This window comes from Brachyistius frenatus, unplaced genomic scaffold (genome assembly GCF_029030835.1).
Source record: "Brachyistius frenatus isolate BFR_SWC_R1_liver_20210118 unplaced genomic scaffold, ASM2903083v1 Contig_292, whole genome shotgun sequence".
In the NCBI taxonomy this organism is placed as follows: domain Eukaryota; kingdom Metazoa; phylum Chordata; class Actinopteri; family Embiotocidae; genus Brachyistius; species Brachyistius frenatus.
Genome location: NW_027210891.1, coordinates 314,169 through 333,972, shown reverse-complemented (window position 1 = coordinate 333,972; position 19,804 = coordinate 314,169). Strand labels below are relative to the sequence as shown.

The following is a 19,804-nucleotide window of genomic DNA, read 5'->3' as shown; positions in this document are numbered from 1 at the left end:
TGTCCACACAATGAAAGCCAACAAGTCAACAGGAAAATGCACAATACATACATGATACAATAAAATATATCCCATATTCCACTCTGTTCCTGCTCTGTATCATCAAAAACCCAATTTATTGTAGACACAGTAGATTGTGATTGTACTATATATTATATTTAACTATATTGTTTAAAAGTGAGTCAGTAGCCATGTTGTTCACTCATTCATTGGTTCATTCATAACATGACACTTTCTGGTTGGCAGTAAATTGAGATTTTGGACACTGATACACAACCAATGTTGTTGCACTGTGGAACTTCTGCGCTCTTTCTAAAGTGAATATACATACTCAGAATTTCAAATACGATATGGTGCAATAAATGTAGTGCACCTTACAGTCAATAGAGAGGGATTTAGGACAAACAAAAATAGCAAAAATGAAATGGCCTACATCTTCACACTCATCATTTTTATTGATGTAGACATTTTCAGGTCTTGACAGGTTTGACATTGTTTTGCTGAAATAAGCCGGACCTTTCCTGAAAGAGACGTTAGGATGGGCAGCATGTACGTCTGGGAGGAACCATGAGTGTTGAAGATATATTCAGGTTTTGGAGCAACACATGCTGCCATCCAGACATGTGCACCAATGCATCCCTGTACCACCACAGATATTGACTTTTCAACTGAGCGCTGATAACAAGCTGGATGGTCCCTCTCCTCTTTAGCCTGGAGGTTACCAGTAGTGAACCTCTCCCCCTCCTCACTGCTGAGAGATTCTGCCTCTCAAAAAAACCCTAATTAGCTGTGAGATGTTCCACCAGGTGGTTTTATTTTAGCATTACACAACTTTTCCAGTCTTTTGTTGATCGTCTCAACTTTTTAGAGTCGTGTTGCTGCCATCAAATTCAAAAAGAGAATATACTTTTTATAAAACAATAACATTTCGCAGTTCCAACATTTTATATGTTGTCTTTGGTCTATTTTCAATTAAATATGGGTTTTATGTAATTTGCAAATCATTGCACTCAGTTTTCATTTACATTTTACAGCCTCTAACTTTTTTTGGAAGCGAGGTTGTATATATGTATGTATATATATGTGTGTGTGTGCATATATATGTGCATGTGTGAGTGTGTGTGTGACTGCTGTGTGCCTTTCCACCATCATTACAGCCCACGCTGAGGTCTCGTACCTGCAGCCTGTTGTTGCTCCTGTTTGCTGTCACGGTTCTATTGTTTGAACTCTATTATTGTGTTCCGTTGTGCGTCGACTATTTGAATAAAGCGTGAATGACGTCAGCAGCGGCTCCAATCAGTAGGAAGACCTCTCCTCCTCATCTCCTCCTCCTTCTCCTCATCTCCTCCTCCTCCTCCTCCTCACAGCGCTGCTGCTGCTCCTTGTGCGTGAGTTGAGCGTCTCTCCGCTGCGCTCCCTGCTTCACACATCCTGGGTACTTTATCTTTCTAACTTCTTTATCAGCCTTATGTCTTGTTCTTTCATATAATAGTCTTTTGTAGGAAGTTACTGACCATCCCTTCCACCTTTTTTCTCTCCAGGTGCCTTCTTCTTGTGTTGCTCTGTTTCGGAATAAACACTATGGGAGGACTAGAGGCGCTGCGGGAGTTACATTTCATCAAATGGCTCCGAGAGGAGCGACAGTCGAGGAAGCTGATTCTCTTCATTGTCTTCGTGGCGCTGCTGCTGGATAACATGCTGCTGACTGTAGTCGGTAGGTGCGCTCCTGCTCCTCTCATCTCCATCTCTGCAAAGTTGGTTTCTCTCTGTGTCTTTGCGCAACAGGTGGATGTGTCCAGATATGTTCAACATGTTTTTAGTCGGGACACTGACAAAATCCCTTCTCTAAATTCAAAACGCGCGTGGAGCACACAGTCCTGTGACAATAAATAATTGTCTATATGTAAAATGCTGACAGGCAGCATTAATAATGATCTGTAATTTCAGATTTAACAGTATCCGACATTGACGCGTGCTCTCCACTACAATGATTGGAAACGATGATCTGATCAGTCATATTTAAAAAGAAATTAAAATCCCTTAAAACGCTGATACTGTATATAACCTCGTAAATATTGTTCCTCTCATCTTTCGGATCAGTTATTTTATTGACGTGTAAATCGACCTGACTGGCATCCGGTTCATAATTTACAATAGATTCTAGGAAGGGGACAATATTCCAGTAACACTTGGTGCATGAGATGGTTATTCTGTTTGTTTTGTTTGAATTCGTTCTTGTGTCATTAATCAGCAGTAAAGCAACATACTGTACTTCAATTCTGTCAATTTACACCTGAAAACACACAAAATACTTTAATCTAAATCAAGTAAAGTTGTCAGAGATTTTCAGGGACGACCATTTGACACTGTTAATTCTCAATTCAAGGTTGTGTTGAGGTTGAGATTTAGATTTTTAATCAGGTTCTGAATTATTTTTAGGGTTGCCTCAATTAGTGGGATGTTAATAGATAAATTAAAATAACGTATTAAGTGGTTCTCTGTCAATTACCTGCATGTTTTGAGGATTTTTAACAGGTGGCTTTCATAGTTTTTGCCTGCAGTGATACAAATTTATCGTAAATTTTTTTTAGAATCGATTAATTCTTTGGTGATGCTTCTCCGTGTGTTGTCTTTGTATTTTTTCTGCTCCTTGTCGTATAACAACTGGTGGCTAGAGACATAAAACCAACACTGACATGAGGAGTTGTGATGTGTGTTCCTCTCCCACCCTGTGATTGGTCGATGCTTTTACTCACAGTGTCTTAATGACAAAATTAACAGCTCGAAAAAAATCTATTAATGTGAATTAATGAATCAGGCACGCAGACGGCCAGACAGTCTGTAACAAGGAACACCGTCTATCTTCAGGCTGCTTCAGGAGAAATGTACAGAACTAAAACACTTTTCATGTCAGCTTCACGGCGGCCGTCAGTTTTATTTTCCCACCGTAGTGAGAGAATCTGCTTGTAGTGAACTGGAGCTCAAATGGAAACATGCAGTTCAGCCCAATATGATTCTTACCCACATCAAGTCCTCACGTCTGGTGGATTTTTATTTGACCAGCAGGTTTCATCATCTGTAAATGATTGAAACACGTCACAAAACACCGGAAGACATTTTGCCAGAGATGTTCATAATAAAACACTTTTTACTAAAATGTCCAAACTTCTCTGCGTTTTCTTCAACTAGAAAGTGAGAACAGCTCCTGCAGTAGTTTTCTAGTCTGTTTGAAGTCGTGTAAAACCAAAGGCTGAGTGAGGACCCCTGGTTGTCCCGTGTGGCTGCTTTACATTATGGACGTGATATTTTTAATACAAATATTTAAAAAACACAGGAACAGTTCATGTTTTCATTCATATCTCTGCACCATGTCTCACATCCTGTTTCACTTGGTTCTGACATTTACAGCCAGAAGTAAACCTTTGGTCAAATTCACTACACATGAAGATTTGAGGTGTCTGAATGATTTTGGGCTGAACTGTAAACCTCCTGATGATCTCTTACTCTTACTCTTATTAGCAACCGTCTCTCTCCTCTTTGTAGTTCCCATCATTCCCAGCTATCTGTACAACCTGGACGAGTCAGCAGATGTGGTGGTGAAGAACAACAGCCTGTCTCAGCAGGGGCCTCCAGGATCCTTCCACAGCATTGTGTCCTTATACGATAACAGCGTCAGGTTGTCTGGCTCCAACTCCACCGACCCGGTGCCTCCAACCTCGGCTGCTGCACACCTGCTGCAGAACTCCTCCGACTGCCCGCAGTCCACCAGCAGGCTGCTCAACGAGAACGTGAAAGTGGGGATGCTGTTTGCTTCCAAGGCCACCGTGCAGCTGTTGACCAACCCGTTCATCGGGCCGCTCACCAACAGGTAGGTCCGATCACGTCCTTGTGTTTCTGTGTGGAGACCTTTAGCTGCTTGGCTGAGTGTATACAGAGGTTTCTTAAATCATCAGTCTACACCTCAACCACAAACTGGAAATATGTTTGGTTTGCAAATCTATGAAAGACCAAAAACTTGATTCCGACATATGTGACTCTTCTTGGCTTCTACAAATGTTGCCCCTCTGGATTTGGGAAGTTGATCCCATTCTTCCTGTCAGGCTCCGGCCGGGTGACTCAAGAGGAGTCAGAGACTTTCAGTCCCGTCGACGTTGTCTTGGCTCGGGGCTTTTATTCAGTGTTGTGCTGAAGGGTCGAACCGTCGATGCTCTCTGCACCAGGCTTTCTTCAAGTAGCTCTCATTTCTGACTCCGTGTCCCTGCTGATGATAAGCTCTCTCAAAGCATGATGCTGCCACCATGTTTTACAGTCGGGGTGTTATCACATTTACGAGTCTGTGTGACGAAGCGCTGCAGAGGTAATCGAAGTTGAAGTTGCGTCGTCGTTCCACTCATGAAGTTCTGCCTCCATCTACTCTGAACTGAAGAAATCCAGAAGTCCTGATCTCTGAATATCAAAATAACCAGCAGAAACGAGCCTCTGATGATACCACTCGTTTCTCTGGAGCACTAAGAGTTTTCACATTATCCCGTTTTAAAATCACAGCTGACCTCTGTACAGTCTCCAACGTAGAGCTGACATTACCTCCCACTTTGTAATAATAATAATGATGATGATAATAATAATAATAATAACAACATATTAGTGGGCCTACACTACAGCTGAGTTATTATCCCATCTCACAGGGCCGTATGTCCTGAGTGTGAGTCCCTGGTTGGGTCCCTGGACACCTGCAGTCATTCATGATATTTATTTTCCGTCAGGCACTCAGCACATATTTTTTCAAACTGCTGAGTCATACAGTGTCCCACAAACATGGTTCAGATATTAACAGATTCTAGACAATCTCCTCCACACAACTATAAAAAGATATCTACATACAATATTTTCTGGTGAGAGACATGTAGAAACATAACAATTCCATTAGAATTTAATTTTTTTTCCTTGATATAAAGGCTAATATAAAAAAAAAAATCTGCCTGCCTGTTGAGCATTAAATGCACATATGAATGTGAAGCATCGACTTAAATGACGGAGATTCACTCCGGCAGCCTGTCGGAGACGGAACCGCTGGAAAACAGTCTTTAGATGTTGAGGCAGCATAAACGGGAGCGGACGGTTCTTGTGCACAATATTAAATATGATTACAGCAACTGTTGGCGTGGGTTCGCCACACACAATGGGTTTTAATTGAACCACTTAATACTAACTCACACAAATCCACACATAAAGAGCCACTTGCTCTCGGTTCTGTCCGGCTCAGGACCTCTGCTGCCAATAAATAGGGAGACGACACAATCAGAAAACACAAAACTTCTGCGCCAATTAACTCCTTCCTCGGCATCTCTCCCTCCTACAGCTGCCACAGAAACCTGCCCGCTGCCCTCCTTTAGTGATCCACTGAGTAGTCTGAACGTTGGTATCCTTCATTCAGAGTGAATGGACTCCGTCTCCACAGTGCTGCTCCCTTTCTAATAGCCGTCCAGTCAGGTAAGTCAGAGGTCAGAGAAGTAGGGAATTGACAGTCAGTAAAAACCACCTCACCTCTTATTTAGATTTACCTGGACGCATTAGTCTCGTCCAGCTTGGGGCAGTCCTGCCTGCCACCTGAACGGTGCACCAGATACTGAACCTGCCGCTATCCAAGCACGCATGTCTTTGAGTGGGCAGTGAGCCGAGGACGCCGATGATGCTCTTTGAGGTTTTTGCATCCTGGCAGGGAGGAGAACAGGTCAGGCAACACAGCGACAACCACCGGAGAGAAACGGTCATCACAGGAGAGCGAGGCAGGTTGGGTGGATTCGGGTACCTCAGGTCCGACCTCATCTCTCTCAGAGACTTTAGGTTCCACATTTCCACTCGCCGTGTGACCACAACGGGTCCTCACCACTTGGTGAGGAGTTTGGAAGTGGAAGAAGGAAGTAATATGAGTATTTTATCTCCTGATGTCAATTGTCTTGTCTGAATATGTTCCCTGATTATACCTGACATGAAGAAAGTTCCCTGCTCAGTGAAGGTATCTTTCGAGATCCCGACTTGGGAGATGACTTGAAACAGTGGCTGCAGCATCACTCTGCACCACCTCGGGATATCGCGTTGCACAATTCAATCCACAAACACAAAGATGATATCTGTGTGCCCTCCAGGGAAACAGCCACATGAGGTCCAAGCCATCGTATTCAGAAGCGATCTCTTTTAAGGACAATGGGCCCAAAGCTGCACGGCAGTGACACCATCCCCCTGAACTCCTGACCTTTAGGACCAGGTCATAATCCATTCTGGTGTTTTATCATATCTCATGTGACCAGCTGTCTGGTTACAGTGACCTGCTTGGAAACCTGTTTCCTGGTGGCTTTTTGGCACCAACAAATGGATGATTCTTATCCTTTCTGATGCTACAGCCTGTCCCCACCCAGCGAGACATGTGGATGTGACAGTGCTGCATCTGACCATCATTTTTTATCACGTGGTCAAAGACAGAGCATGGAGTATTGTCATGTGACTGCTCAAGTGACTAACTTCCGTGGAGTGTAATTTTGGGAGCCAGTGTCGTCTTCACAAGAGGCCCTGCAGGCCCCCGCTCCCGTCTTCATTGTTGGACAACCTCGCGTCACCGCCAAGCACAGCACCCATATCACCGAACCCAGGATGATTTGTTTTTTTGAATGCCCCTCCACAGATTACTTGAGGTTCACCTATTCCAGTAGCCTCCCATTGCATGCACAGTCCTTTAGCTACATCGTTAGCTACATTAGCTGCATCTCTCAGCTGGTGTGCCGAGGGTGAAGGCTAGTCCTGCAGGCCCCGCCTAGCCTCCTGGAACTGGCACCAACAGACCTCTGGAGAAAGCCTGTCCAGCATGGCCTTCCTCATGTCTGTGAAGCTTTCCCGTCATGTGTGCCTCCAGGGGTGGAAGCAGCCACTCGGCCTCCGGCTAGCGTTCTCTGATGGTTTTTAGGGTCTTGAGTCTGAAGTGTGGTGAAGTGGTCCCACTGGCTCTAGCTTCACTTTACTGTTGTGACACTAATCCGAAGGTTGCTGGTCCAATTACCGGCTCATCCTGTCTACATGCCTAAGTGTCCTTGGGCAAGACACTGAACCCCAAGTTTGTCCCGACGGCGTACCATCGGTGTGTGAATGTCTTCCTGATGGGGAGCACCTTGCATGGCCGCTCAGCTCCATTAGTGTGTGAGTGGGAAACAGTGTAAAAGGCTCTGAGACAGATAAGGTGATGAAGCACTTCATAAGTGAAGACCATTCAACTCAATGTGAGAATTTCATGAATACTGCAACAAATATACAAGTGAAGAGAAAAAAATTGTCAAAGAGGAAATAATTACTGAGAGCAGAGTGACAAAGGACAGAGTTTGCAGGTTTCCTCTCAGGCTGCAGAGGCTTCCAACTCACTGATGGTCAAAGTTGTGGTTAAAATTAGTGTCTACAGAAGTCAATTAAGAATAACAGTTGTGGCCTTATCTAAGGCAAGATGGAAGAGAAGGCGCAGTAACAGACCCCCTATTTGCATTCTAGGGAGGAAAATCAAATGATGCATATGGTAAACATGCACATGTCAGCTACAACAGATCTAATCCAACCGAATTACATAGAGCAGAAATCCTTATCATGTCTGTGTATGTGCCAAGTCTGCTAAGGCATGGAGAGCTGCATCGTGGATGAGTCACTCAAATTTCAGCTGATATACGATCCTAAAAACTAACCTCATGTCTCTTTGAATACTATTTGAAGACTGCTTGAGCCAATGATTTTTGGAGAAAGCATTGAGGAGCTGGTACATTGTAAAGCTGCACCAATTCATATTTTTAATTTTACAATGGATCAGTTGGATACATGTGATGCCAAAGAGGTTGCTTGAATTGATGAACCAACAGAAAGTAAATCCGACTCAGCAGTCGTACTCAGCTCTTCAGCACCATTTCACAGTGTTCAGCTCATTGTTTTGCTTCACCGCCCATAACTTCAAGCACATTTCTAGTTGTAGCACTGAAAGCTAACAGCAGCACAGATGGCACAAAGATAGTCAACTTAGTGGAGTATTTAGCAGCTAAAGGCCGGGTTGATGAAGACCAGAACAGAGATGATAGTCATCATAGTAATTATGATTGTAACAAACAAGGAAGCGAAGTGACGTAGTAACAGAGCCACAAAGTCAGTGTACGGTGGAGGTTGGGGTGACAAAACCTTGGACCAGTGTCTCTGGGAAATCACAACCTTATGATGGGAATAATAACTGCAAATTATCTTGCAGTTTGGCAAAATTTAATTTCAGCACAGTAAAAAAATAGAAGCTCTGCTGAAAGCTTTACAGCACTAAGAAAACCTTTGCAAGTAAAAATGGCTTCATCAACATAAATAAATCCTCATTTAGAATAAGCAAAGCTTCTCAAATGTTCCTCTTCTCATCCAAACAGACGATGTGCCAGCAAACCAGCAGAAACCGGAAATGAAGAATTAAGCTCTCAATTTTTGCACTTCCCTGCGTCAGTCCAATCAATGAGCATGTGTTGAACTTAATACATATAACGAAATGCTATTTCATGCACGCAGATACTAGTACTAAATCGAGGCCTCGGGACACTAAATCGAGGCCTCGGGACACTAAATCGAGATCTCGGGACACTAAATCGAGATCTCGGGACACCACGTTTTAATTCCATTTTGTTTCGCTCTATTGCCACTCCCAGGCTCCGTACCGCTGACCTTGAAGAAATCCTTTTTGTTTTCATGTATTTGAGGTGGGGTGCACCAGACTGACTGATCAGCTTTTAAATACATGTACATGCAAATGTCTTTGGCACCTGTGTATAGATTCTTCTCTCTCACAAAAATACAATGGGGAGACATCTGATTATTCCAGATTGATTCTGCAACCAGAGAATGAGGCCAAATATCCAGCCAGCATCATAAAGAACGATCTTCAGCCACAAGAAGAACATGTAGTCCTGCAACAGATGGTAGGACTACCACAGAGTCCTGATCTCATCCTCAAGGAGCCCATTTGGGATCACGTGAAGAGACAGAAGACACTGAGACAGCTTTAATCCACAGAGGAAGAACTGAACATTAATATGATCCCCAAAAAATTGACAAATAAACACTGTCGATATTTGAGCCAGTTGAAAATTTTCCAAAAAGAAAGGGAGATGAAGGGGAGAGAAGTGTGACCACCCTCAGACATTACTGGCATTCACCTCCAAGCCAGCATTTAGTGTCTCAGACGGGCTCTCACTTATGCTGTAATTGAAGCAAACAACACAGTCCCATTGTCACCTGCTGACAGAAGACAAGAAAGGGGAGTCATGCATATCAGGTATTCACAGGGGAATACTACACGGCAGCTTTTAGTCTTTTAAGTCTTTCCCCGATGGAAATCAAGTTTTTAACCTTGCTAACATGTCTTTGTGGGGTTTTGTATGCTAGAAGACGTGAGTCAAATTTGCAGTCAATGCTACAGCTGATGATTTCCACTCGCAACAGCTTCTGTATGCCGCTGCTGAAATGAGTCTTCCGCTCCGACGGAGAGGACTCCGTCTTCTCTCTTCAAAAAGTATTATTATTTTGTGCGACAGATGCTTCATATTCAGGTCAATTCACACACCCGTGACTAAAACATATAAATGAGAGACTCTGCATTGTTTGCAACAGGCATCAGATTAATGTCCACAATCAAGCAAGCAACGATTATCACGTTTTCAGGATTATTTTCCAAAGTAAAAACTGTGAGCTTCATGTGAGTGTCGCTCAGTAACATTACAGGAACCCTCTCAGTGGACAGGAAGACACAAGCAAACACAACTTTGGTGAAGTTGGAAAGATACTGCTGTATGCAAACTGCCTAATTCAATACCTGATCAACTAAATGTTGTTAAAACACAAGCAATGCAAAAATAATAACTAACTTCAGTCTTTTTTTAGCTGAGCGTCACCAAACTTATTTCACGTAACAATGATCTCCTGTTTTTTTTTTTCCAATAAATTCCACAAAATTATGTAGCAAATTATTTTAAATAAGAAAACTCTTCAATCAATCAAAAGAGGAGTATAAACAACAGGAGGCCACAAGATTCTTGTGACTTTAACTTTACGTTAAGAGTGAAGTTACTAAATATTTTTACCAGTGAAAATTCCTCAAAATTATGCAAAGGTTTATTTTTGTCTTGTACAACCCCGTTTCCAAAAAACGTGGGACGCTGTGTAAAATGTAAATAAAAGCAGAATGCAATGATTTGCAAATCACAAACTCACATTTAATTAAAATAGATAGAAGACAAGATATCAAATGGTGAAACTGTAAAATGTTATTGTTTCATAAAAAGTATATTCTAATTTTTATGAAAAATATCTGCTCATTTTGAAGTTGATGCCAGCAACACATTGGGATCATGTTCACCACTTTGCTGCATCACCTCTTCTTGTGGAGTTTTGAAAGTGAAATGTGGTCCCATTCTGGCCTGATAGAGGATTTCAGCTGCTCAACAGTTCAGGGTCTCCTTTGTTGTATTGTTCATGTCCTGATGCTCCAGATGTTTTCAATGATTGACAAGTCTGGACTGCAGGAGGCCAGTTTATCAGCGGACTCTTCTACTATGGAGCCATGCTGTTGGAATATGTCTCTGGATCATGTTTCTATCTGGTTTCTTCTTTGGAGAGTTTTAACCTGCATTTGTGGACGCAGCGATGAACTGTGTTCACAGACGATGGTTTTCACAAGTGTTCCTGAGCCCATGCAGTGATTTCCACTACTGTTACTGATCTGTTGCCAGGTAACCTTATTAGTTGTGAAATGTTCCATCAGATGTTTATTTTTTATATTTTTTTTATCTTTACACAACTTTTCCAGTATTCTGTTGACCGTGTCCCAACTTTTTTTTAAACGTGTTGCTGGCATCAAATTTTCCATAAAACAATACAATTTCTCCGCTTTAACAATTGATATATCGTCTTTGTTCTATTTTCAATTAAATATGGGTTTGAATGATTTACAAATAATCACAATCTGTTTTTATTTACATTTTGCACAGCGTCCCAACTACAGGGTTGTATTATAGACAACAGCAGGTCACTGATGTGTAAAGCGATGAGAGTTAATGATGGAAACAAAGAAGAGCAGCTAGTTACCAGCTAACTAACACCAAGGGGACCTAAACCGTCACCCAGTGGCGAACAACTCCATAGGAAAAACTGCCATCTGGTCAACTTGCGCTGTGGGGCTTTCCATATCATTCAGCAGCCAGCTTGAGCTGAATGCGAGCGGCTGAAGGGTGGTGAAGAAAGAGGCAGGGAGTGTTTGCATGAATTTAATTTTTTAACAATGTGGGCTTAAAGGTGATGGTTTCATATTACTACATAGTTGAGCTACTTGCTGTTTTGGCACATCACATCTTCCATTGTAATGAAGGATGCTTTTAAAACTGAAGATAATGAAAGTCAGATTTAAAGTAATCCGTTTGTTTAAATATATACTGTAAACAGTATTTGTGTCGACATCTCAAACTAACCATATGTTTACTGTTCAAATGTAACGCTTGCCTTTTATTCTGTGTTCCCTTAGAGTAGGTTACCAGCTACCCATGTTCATTGGCTTCTGCATCATGTTCGTCTCTACTATCAGTAAGTTCCAGCAAACATTTTTTTGTGATCAGAAAGTCTGAATGCCTGAATCATGCCTGATGATTCTCTGTCCATATTTCTGTTGTTTCCCATGTTGTGAAGTGTTCGCCTTCTCATCGAGCTACGTTCTGCTGTTCCTGGCCAGATCGCTCCAAGGTGTGGGCTCCTCCTGCTCATCAGTGGCTGGTATGACCTCCTTCTGTCTGCTTCAATGTGATGTTCATGGTCTATTCCACTGTTCACTCTATTTCACTTTCGCAGTTTCGTTGATGCCATTAAAGTATTTTTAAAAGGCCTAATTTAGTATTAGTTTATGTCATCTATGACATTTGCAAGCAAATCTAAATCCAAAGGCTTGAAAGAAATAATATTTACAGATTTTCTTCCCTGAAAAACGCAGATATTAAGGCATTTCCAGGTAACAACGATCGAGACACTAATAAAAACAAATTGTAGGCCCATACCAAAGCTGTAACTTTTAAGTAAAATTTAAATGGCCAGTTTTAACACATTCCTGGCCCTAAACAATTATTCTGATGTTTTCCAGTTTGGATTTTGACTGCTCTTTTTAAGGTATTAAATAACATTTACTTCAACACAGACGGGAGAAAAGTCTCATCTTTGAATTTAAGTACCAGGGACTCTTTTATATAGATTTTCACACATCTAAGTGTACAAAAATGACTTGCATAGACAAACATTTACATTCTTTCACTAGCTCAAGGTGTTGAAAACAACAAAATATCTTACCTCATGCAGACGACACTGAGACATTACCAGGTGTCTCTGGTCCCATACAAACAGTGAGTTGAACCAGTCAGTCTGACAAAATCTACTCTGGTTAAACAAAGATAAAGTTGAAATATTTGTTTTTTAGAGTGAGAGAATAAAGATGTATAGGAGCAAGATACCACAAGATGGTACATTAGTCACTGTGATGTAAAGTCTGATTCAATCAGCAGCCAGCAGTGATGTCATCATTGGTTTGTGAACGTTATGAATCCTCCAGTTCAGATTCTGTCCGTCATCATCTTGTTAGTTTGGAGCGGTTTGGAGCAGGAAGTGACCATATTTGGACAAGCTGGGGGAGGAGCCAGCGGTGAATCTGACCGATCTGATCGGAAACCTGACGATACTACGTCCCGCCCACCGATAGCTGTAACCTGACTGCACCGCAGGCCTGTCAATCAAACAGACACGCCCCCAAAAACAGGTCTTCTTGAATCTTCTTTTCTAATGAATGAGGGATTATTTTCAGATGGACCTCCAGAAAACTAAGAAGAAGGAGTGACTTTAGCTAACAACACCGAGATAACTGATGGACACATTTTATTCACTTTGGATTTGATGAGAGAAGTTGAATGGGAGTCTATGGAGCCGGAGGCTTTTTGGAGCCGACCTCTAGTGGCACTCGCTGGTATTGCAGCTGAAGACACTTCTGGATCAGAACCATTTTACAGACCTGAAGCTACGAACACTTTTATATCCAGTCTGTGGTTTTATATCCAGTCTGTAGTTGTATATCCAGTCTGTGGTTTTATATCCAGTCTGTGGTTTTATAACCAGTCTGTAGTTTTATATCCAGTCTGTGGTTTTATATCTAGTCTGTAGTTTTATAACCAGTCTGTAGTTTTATATCCAGTCTGTGGTTTTATATGCAGTCTGTGGTTTTATAACCAGTCTGTAGTTTTATATCCAGTCTGTAGTTTTATATCCAGTCTGTTTTTTTTATATCCAGTCTGTAGTTTTATATGCAGTCTGTTTTTTTTTATATCCAGTCTGTAGTCCAGAATGTTAACATCAGCCTGCAGCATGCTCAGACTTTCTGTTCAGACTGATGTGACCAAGCGTCATCCTTCATATAATGTCCTCCTACTTTCTATCCTTCCTCTTATTTAGTGAGTATTAAAGTAATACGGCTGGCCACTGGCCAAACTGTCTGCCTGTTGTTCAGTTAATAAAAGCTGTAGGTCAGGGCTGAATGAGCTCATGTGGGTGTGATTGCATTGAAAATGACCGATCTGAAGAGGGACAGTGAATCCCTTGGTTTCCGTGTTATTGTATGGGTCGGCTGCCATCAGACGCCTGTTAAAGGCTGCCAAGCATCCGAAGTTTCAGTATCTCTTCTCCCTCCCGAAAAAGGCAGTGCCTTCTGGCCTCTGTGGAGCCTCGGGTAATACAATTTGTCCAAATGAGGGAACAGGCTCTATGGAGCTCTGGTAATATAATTTGTGCAATTGAAGAAATCGTTTTCATTTTCAAATCACCACAACTGGGCTTCTCAGTGGAGCCGCAGCACATCGTCCCAGAGGCCAACCACCTGCAGCATAATAATGCCTGTCCACACCTTGTATGAATATTACAGAAAATAATACTGAAACAAATCTGTGTTACTGATTGTGGGTTCCTCCGACACAAACACACTCCAGCCACTGATCTCAGTTCAACAGGGTTTATTTACACCGTATGATCCACCGTCACCGTGACCAGCGCTCTGACCAGCGCTCTGACCAGCCCTCTGACCAGTGCTCTGACCAGCGCTCTGACCAACCCTCTGACCAGCCCTCTGACCAACCCTCTGACCAACCCTCTGACCAGCCCTCTGACCAGCCCTCTGACCAACCCTCTGACCAGCGCTCTGACCAACCCTCTGACCAGCCCTCTGACCAGCCCTCTGACCAACCCTCTGACCAGGCCTCTGACCAGCCCTCTGACCAGCGCTCTGACCAACCCTCTGACCAGCGCTCTGACCAGCGCTCTGACCAACCCTCTGACCAGTGCTCTGACCAGCCCTCTGACCAACCCTCTGACCAGCCCTCTGACCAGCGCTCTGACCAGCGCTCTGACCAGCGCTCTGACCAACCCTCTGACCAACCCTCTGACCAGCCCTCTGACCAGCCCTCTGACCAGCGCTCTGACCAACCCTCTGACCAGCGCTCTGACCAACCCTCTGACCAACCCTCTGACCAACCCTCTGACCAACCCTCTGACCAGCGCTCTGACCAACCCTCTGACCAACCCTCTGACCAGCCCTCTGACCAGCGCTCTGACCAGCCCTCTGACCAACCCTCTGACCAGCCCTCTGACCAACCCTCTGACCAGCCCTCTGACCAACCCTCTGACCAACCCTCGGACCAGCCCTCTGACCAACCCTCTGACCAGCCCTCTGACCAGCGCTCTGACCAACCCTCTGACCAACCCTCTGACCAGCCCTCGGACCAGCCCTCTGACCAGCGCTCTGACCAACCCTCTGACCAGCGCTCTGACCAACCCTCTGACCAACCCTCTGACCAACCCTCTGACCAGCCCTCTGACCAGCGCTCTGACCAACCCTCTGACCAACCCTCTGACCAGCCCTCTGACCAGCCCTCTGACCAGCGCTCTGACCAACCCTCTGACCAACCCTCTGACCAACCCTCTGACCAACCCTCTGACCAGCCCTCTGACCAGCCCTCTGACCAACCCTCTGACCAACCCTCGGACCAGCCCTCTGACCAACCCTCTGACCAGCGCTCTGACCAACCCTCTGACCAACCCTCTGACCAGCCCTCTGACCAGCCCTCTGACCAGCGCTCTGACCAACCCTCTGACCAGCGCTCTGACCAGCGCTCTGACCAACCCTCTGACCAGTGCTCTGACCAGCCCTCTGACCAACCCTCTGACCAGCCCTCTGACCAACCCTCTGACCAGTGCTCTGACCAGCCCTCTGACCAACCCTCTGACCAGCCCTCTGACCAACCCTCTGACCAGCGCTCTGACCAGCCCTCTGACCAGCCCTCTGACCAACCCTCTGACCAGCGCTCTGACCAACCCTCTGACCAGCGCTCTGACCAGCGCTCTGACCAACCCTCTGACCAGCCCTCTGACCAACCCTCTGACCAACCCTCTGACCAGCGCTCTGACCAGCCCTCTGACCAGCCCTCTGACCAACCCTCTGACCAGCCCTCTGACCAACCCTCTGACCAGCCCTCTGACCAACCCTCACCAGCCCTCTGACCAACCCTCTGACCAGCCCTCTGACCAGCGCTCTGACCAACCCTCGGACCAGCGCTCTGACCAGCCCTCTGACCAACCCTCTGACCAGCCCTCGGACCAGCGCTCTGACCAGCGATCTGTCTCCACTCCTGAGGAGCCTCCTTCTCTCTCTCTCCGGTGTCTCTCTGCTCACTTTATAGGAGAGAGATAATTAGTCAAAATCCGGCTCAGCTGGACTCATTCCACCGTCCCAGCACCGTTCCCTGAACCACTCCCCCACTCTATCCCCGCTGCAGCTGAGCTAACCACACCCCGCCACCACAAATACATAACGAGTTGCATCTGATAATCTCTTGCCTTGCCTTCTTCGGTCGTGGACAGTGATGTACTGCCTCTCTTAAAACATGAAAGTCACTCCAAACACCTTGTCCATCTCGCTGCTTCACTACTGAAGACTTTCTGAAGCAATTCAAGGGTATCTGTTGTTGATTTTCTGAGTTTGACACAAAATTTTAGGTTGTAGTCACAAAAATGTGTAAAACATGTGTTGATGTTGGTCAAGCAATGTGACCTGGAACACTTCTTTAGAAAAGCTATTGCTTGTCCTTCTGCACGCACATTACTGTGCTGCTCTTTGTTAATGCACAACATTAACAGTATCCAAACTTTTTAATTACACCTCATATATACAGTCTCACAGCACATGATTGTTGATTTTTTAATTATGGCTCCTACAGTCTGAATCTATGTAGCAATGATCATATCATATTCTCCTAAACTGAAGTGTTGACACACTGGAAATCTTCCTACCATTCATTATCAGTGACTGATATTTTTTCACATTTTTGTGGCCTGAAAGAAAGTGACATACTTCCAGCAATAATAAACTCAGTCAACCTAATTAGTTTAGCTATCCACTAACCTAATAGCACAGCTCCCCAATTATTAAATTTAGAGCTTTGAAAATAAATTATAAACCCATTTCCAAAAAAAGTCGAGATGCTGTTTTAATATAAATAAAAACAAAATATTATGATATTGCGGAAGGATGGAAACCAATATTGTATGGTGGTGATCTTCGGGCCCTCAGGCAGCACTGCATTAAAAACACACTATTCTGGAGTGGAAATCACTGCATGGGCTCAGGAACACTTGTGAAAACCATCGTCTGTGAACACAGCTCATCGCTGCGTCCACAAATGCAGGTTAAAACTCCAAAGAAGAAACCAGATAGAAACATGATCCAGAAACACCGCCGCCTTCTCTGTCCTGAGGTCTGATAGATCACAATCTGAGATTCTGTTTGGAAATCATGGACGCTGCATCCTCCAGGTTAAAGAGGAGAGGGACCATCCAGCTTGTTATCAGCTCAGTTCTAAAGCCAGCATCTGTGATGGTACAGGGATGCATTAGTGCACCTGGCATGGGTAGCTTGAACATCTGGAAGGAAGCATTAATGCTGAATGATATATTCAGGTTTTGGAGCAACATATGCTGCCATCCAGACAACGTCTCTTTCAGGGAAGGTCTTGTTTATTTCAGCAGAACAACGTCCAACCACATTCTGCACGTATTCCAACAGCATGGTTCTCTAGTAGAAGAGTCCGCTGATAAACTGGCCTCCTGCATTCCAGACCTGTCAATCATTGAAAACATCTGGAGCATCAGGACATGAACAATACAACAAAGGAGACCCTGAACTGTTGAGCAGCTGAAATCCTCTATCAGGCAACCAAAAAATTCCTCAATTTCAACATTTGATATGTTGGCTTTGGTCTTTTTTCAATGAAATGATTTGCAAATCATTATATTCTGTTTTCTTTACATTGTTTGTAACTAATTAGAAAGGTCAAAATAAAAGGTGTGGTAAAAATATAGGAGAGTCTTCGAATCAAGGTTGCCTGATACACTGAACAAAAATATAATTGCAACACTTGCCTTTGTTCCCATATGCACACAAAACGTTTATGTCCCTAAAATGTTGTTCACAAATTTGTTACAATTTGTGCAATTAGCATTTGGCCTTTACAACATTAATCCATCCCTCTGAAAGGTATGGCAAGATGTTGATTAAACAGGATGTTTTAGACTGCTCACAATAAAAGACCACCATAAAATGTGAAGTTTTGTTCGGTTTCACAAGTTTGAAGAGATCCCTGTGCAACACCTCTTCCATCAAATTTAATGCTGTTTTTTAAGTGCGTCAAATGGTATTTACTGTAGAACCATCGGTATCAGTTACTGGTGTCTGTTGAATTTGTGTTGCCTAACTTCGACAGCGGTGTGTTTCAGGGATGGGAATGCTTGCTAGTGTGTACACAGATGATGAGGAGCGAGGTCACGCCATCGGGATCGCCTTAGGAGGTCTCGCTTTGGGAGTGTTGGGTATGTATACATTCATAGTGCATCTATTCTTGGGATGCTTCTGTAAAGGTAACAGATTGAAAATGTGAGCCCCATTGTTGTCTTTTTTTAGTTATTACATATGAAATCTTTCATTTAAATAGAGTAATCATACCTCAGAAATTACAAATAAAGTTACAGTCTATCTGAAAAGTATTACAAGTTGCATTTGGAAAGGCCTGGGACTCACTGCCGGAGTGGCGTTAGCGTGACCTGTTACATGATGTATCCACACCTGCTGTGTATCAGCTGCAGCTGCAGGTCCTACCATTAAATCAATGAGTTTCTCTTTGATAATCGCCATCAGTAGAATATTTATGAGGTTCGACAAGTGATGAGTTGTAACCAAAAAGCATTTTTGTTTACCCGCGTTCATAGCGAGACACACAGACCGAGATGTGTGTCCGTTCTCTCACCTGGTGAAGCATCACCACGATATATTCAGAGCCTACACTGAGTTTCTGCTCTGATCATACAGTACGAATGTGATCACAGATTGTTTCCCTGTACATTTTAGCTGGAAAAACAGACGTCGGTTCTATTTTATAAATGCGAGGCGTCAGACGCAGCTGAAACGCATGAGACACAGAAATGAAAACATGCCTCACGAAATACCTCACGAAACTTAAAGAAACCGTAAAGCTGCTGCCAAAGACATTCTCGAAAGAAAATTGGCACAACTTGAGCTGTTGTGGTGAAAAGCTGCAGTAGTTGCATTTGTTTGAAAGTTCTCTCCACCATTGACCATCCAGCATGTCCTCTGCAGTTGGACCCCCGTTTGGCAGTGTTATGTACGAGTTTGTTGGGAAGACTGCTCCTTTCATTATTCTCGCTTTCCTGGCTGTGTTTGATGGAGGTACAGTTGCATTTTATTTCATTAAATTGTTTAGCAAAATAACATTTCTGTGTTTAGATATCAAATCTTACATTATGTTGAATCAATGTCTTCACAGCTCTGCAGCTCTTTGTTCTTCAGCCCACCAAGGTGGAACCAGAGGTGAGTTTGTTTGTCTTGATAATTCATTTCCTGAAGATGATCTCACTTCATTGAGATGGCCTTTAGAGCTGCACAGCTTTTAAAAGACTATTGTATGGCATTTTTCTTAATTCAATAGTAGAGAGAGTATCGGAAGTGTAGAGAGAAATGTGAAAGACCAGCAACAGAACACCAGGCTTTAGGTAAATGGTAAATGGACTGCAGTTATTGTATGAGTGCAAACCACTTAACATTGCCTGACATTCGTCCAAGCAAACAAGGACAAGGCACATATGTAGTGATTCATTGAAATATATTTGTACTTTATATAGATACAGAATATCAAGTCAAGGAAAGAAATTATGATTCACACAGAGTCTTGATTCAAATGTGCAACACATGATGACATCCAAATGTTATCATATTCTTTGTATTCAGGAAATATGAATAAGCCACTCTAAACCTATATAAAGCACCAGTCATGCAAAAAAAAACCAAAAAACACAGATATCATGAAACCACCAGAATCTTAAAACAAACTGGGATACCATTTTATTGATCATCCTGCCCAACACTACCACAGCCTCATATTTAGACATATTTATGATTTATATCTTCTGACTTGGTGATAAGGGAGTCAAAGTCTACGTGCAGTGCCAGATGCTGAAGGTTTGCTGCTGCAGTGTTTTCAAGGCTGCATCCTTTTCCCCAAAATACTTGAAACCAGAGTTTCCGGTTTTCCAAAATGTGATGTGCGCTCTCTGTTCATGGCCCCGGAGAAATCACCGTGCACATGGACCTGCACTTATGTGTGTAACTCAG

The 19,804-nt window shown here is 43.4% G+C and overlaps 1 protein-coding gene across 1 annotated transcript in view; it reads left to right on the top strand.

The window, feature by feature from the left end:
• Positions 1-1,386: 1,386 nt before the first annotated feature.
• slc18a2 (solute carrier family 18 member 2) overlaps positions 1,387-19,804 on the top strand; it is a 37,550-nt gene continuing 19,132 nt past the window's right edge. Inside the window, exons 1-8 of the mRNA XM_069722465.1 lie at positions 1,387-1,435; positions 1,542-1,714; positions 3,544-3,868; positions 11,570-11,628; positions 11,731-11,814; positions 17,896-17,988; positions 18,773-18,862; positions 18,960-19,003. Coding sequence (XP_069578566.1) covers positions 1,582-1,714; positions 3,544-3,868; positions 11,570-11,628; positions 11,731-11,814; positions 17,896-17,988; positions 18,773-18,862; positions 18,960-19,003 — 828 coding nt within the window. The 5' untranslated portion in view covers positions 1,387-1,435; positions 1,542-1,581. The remainder of the gene's footprint in view (positions 1,436-1,541; positions 1,715-3,543; positions 3,869-11,569; positions 11,629-11,730; positions 11,815-17,895; positions 17,989-18,772; positions 18,863-18,959; positions 19,004-19,804) is intronic.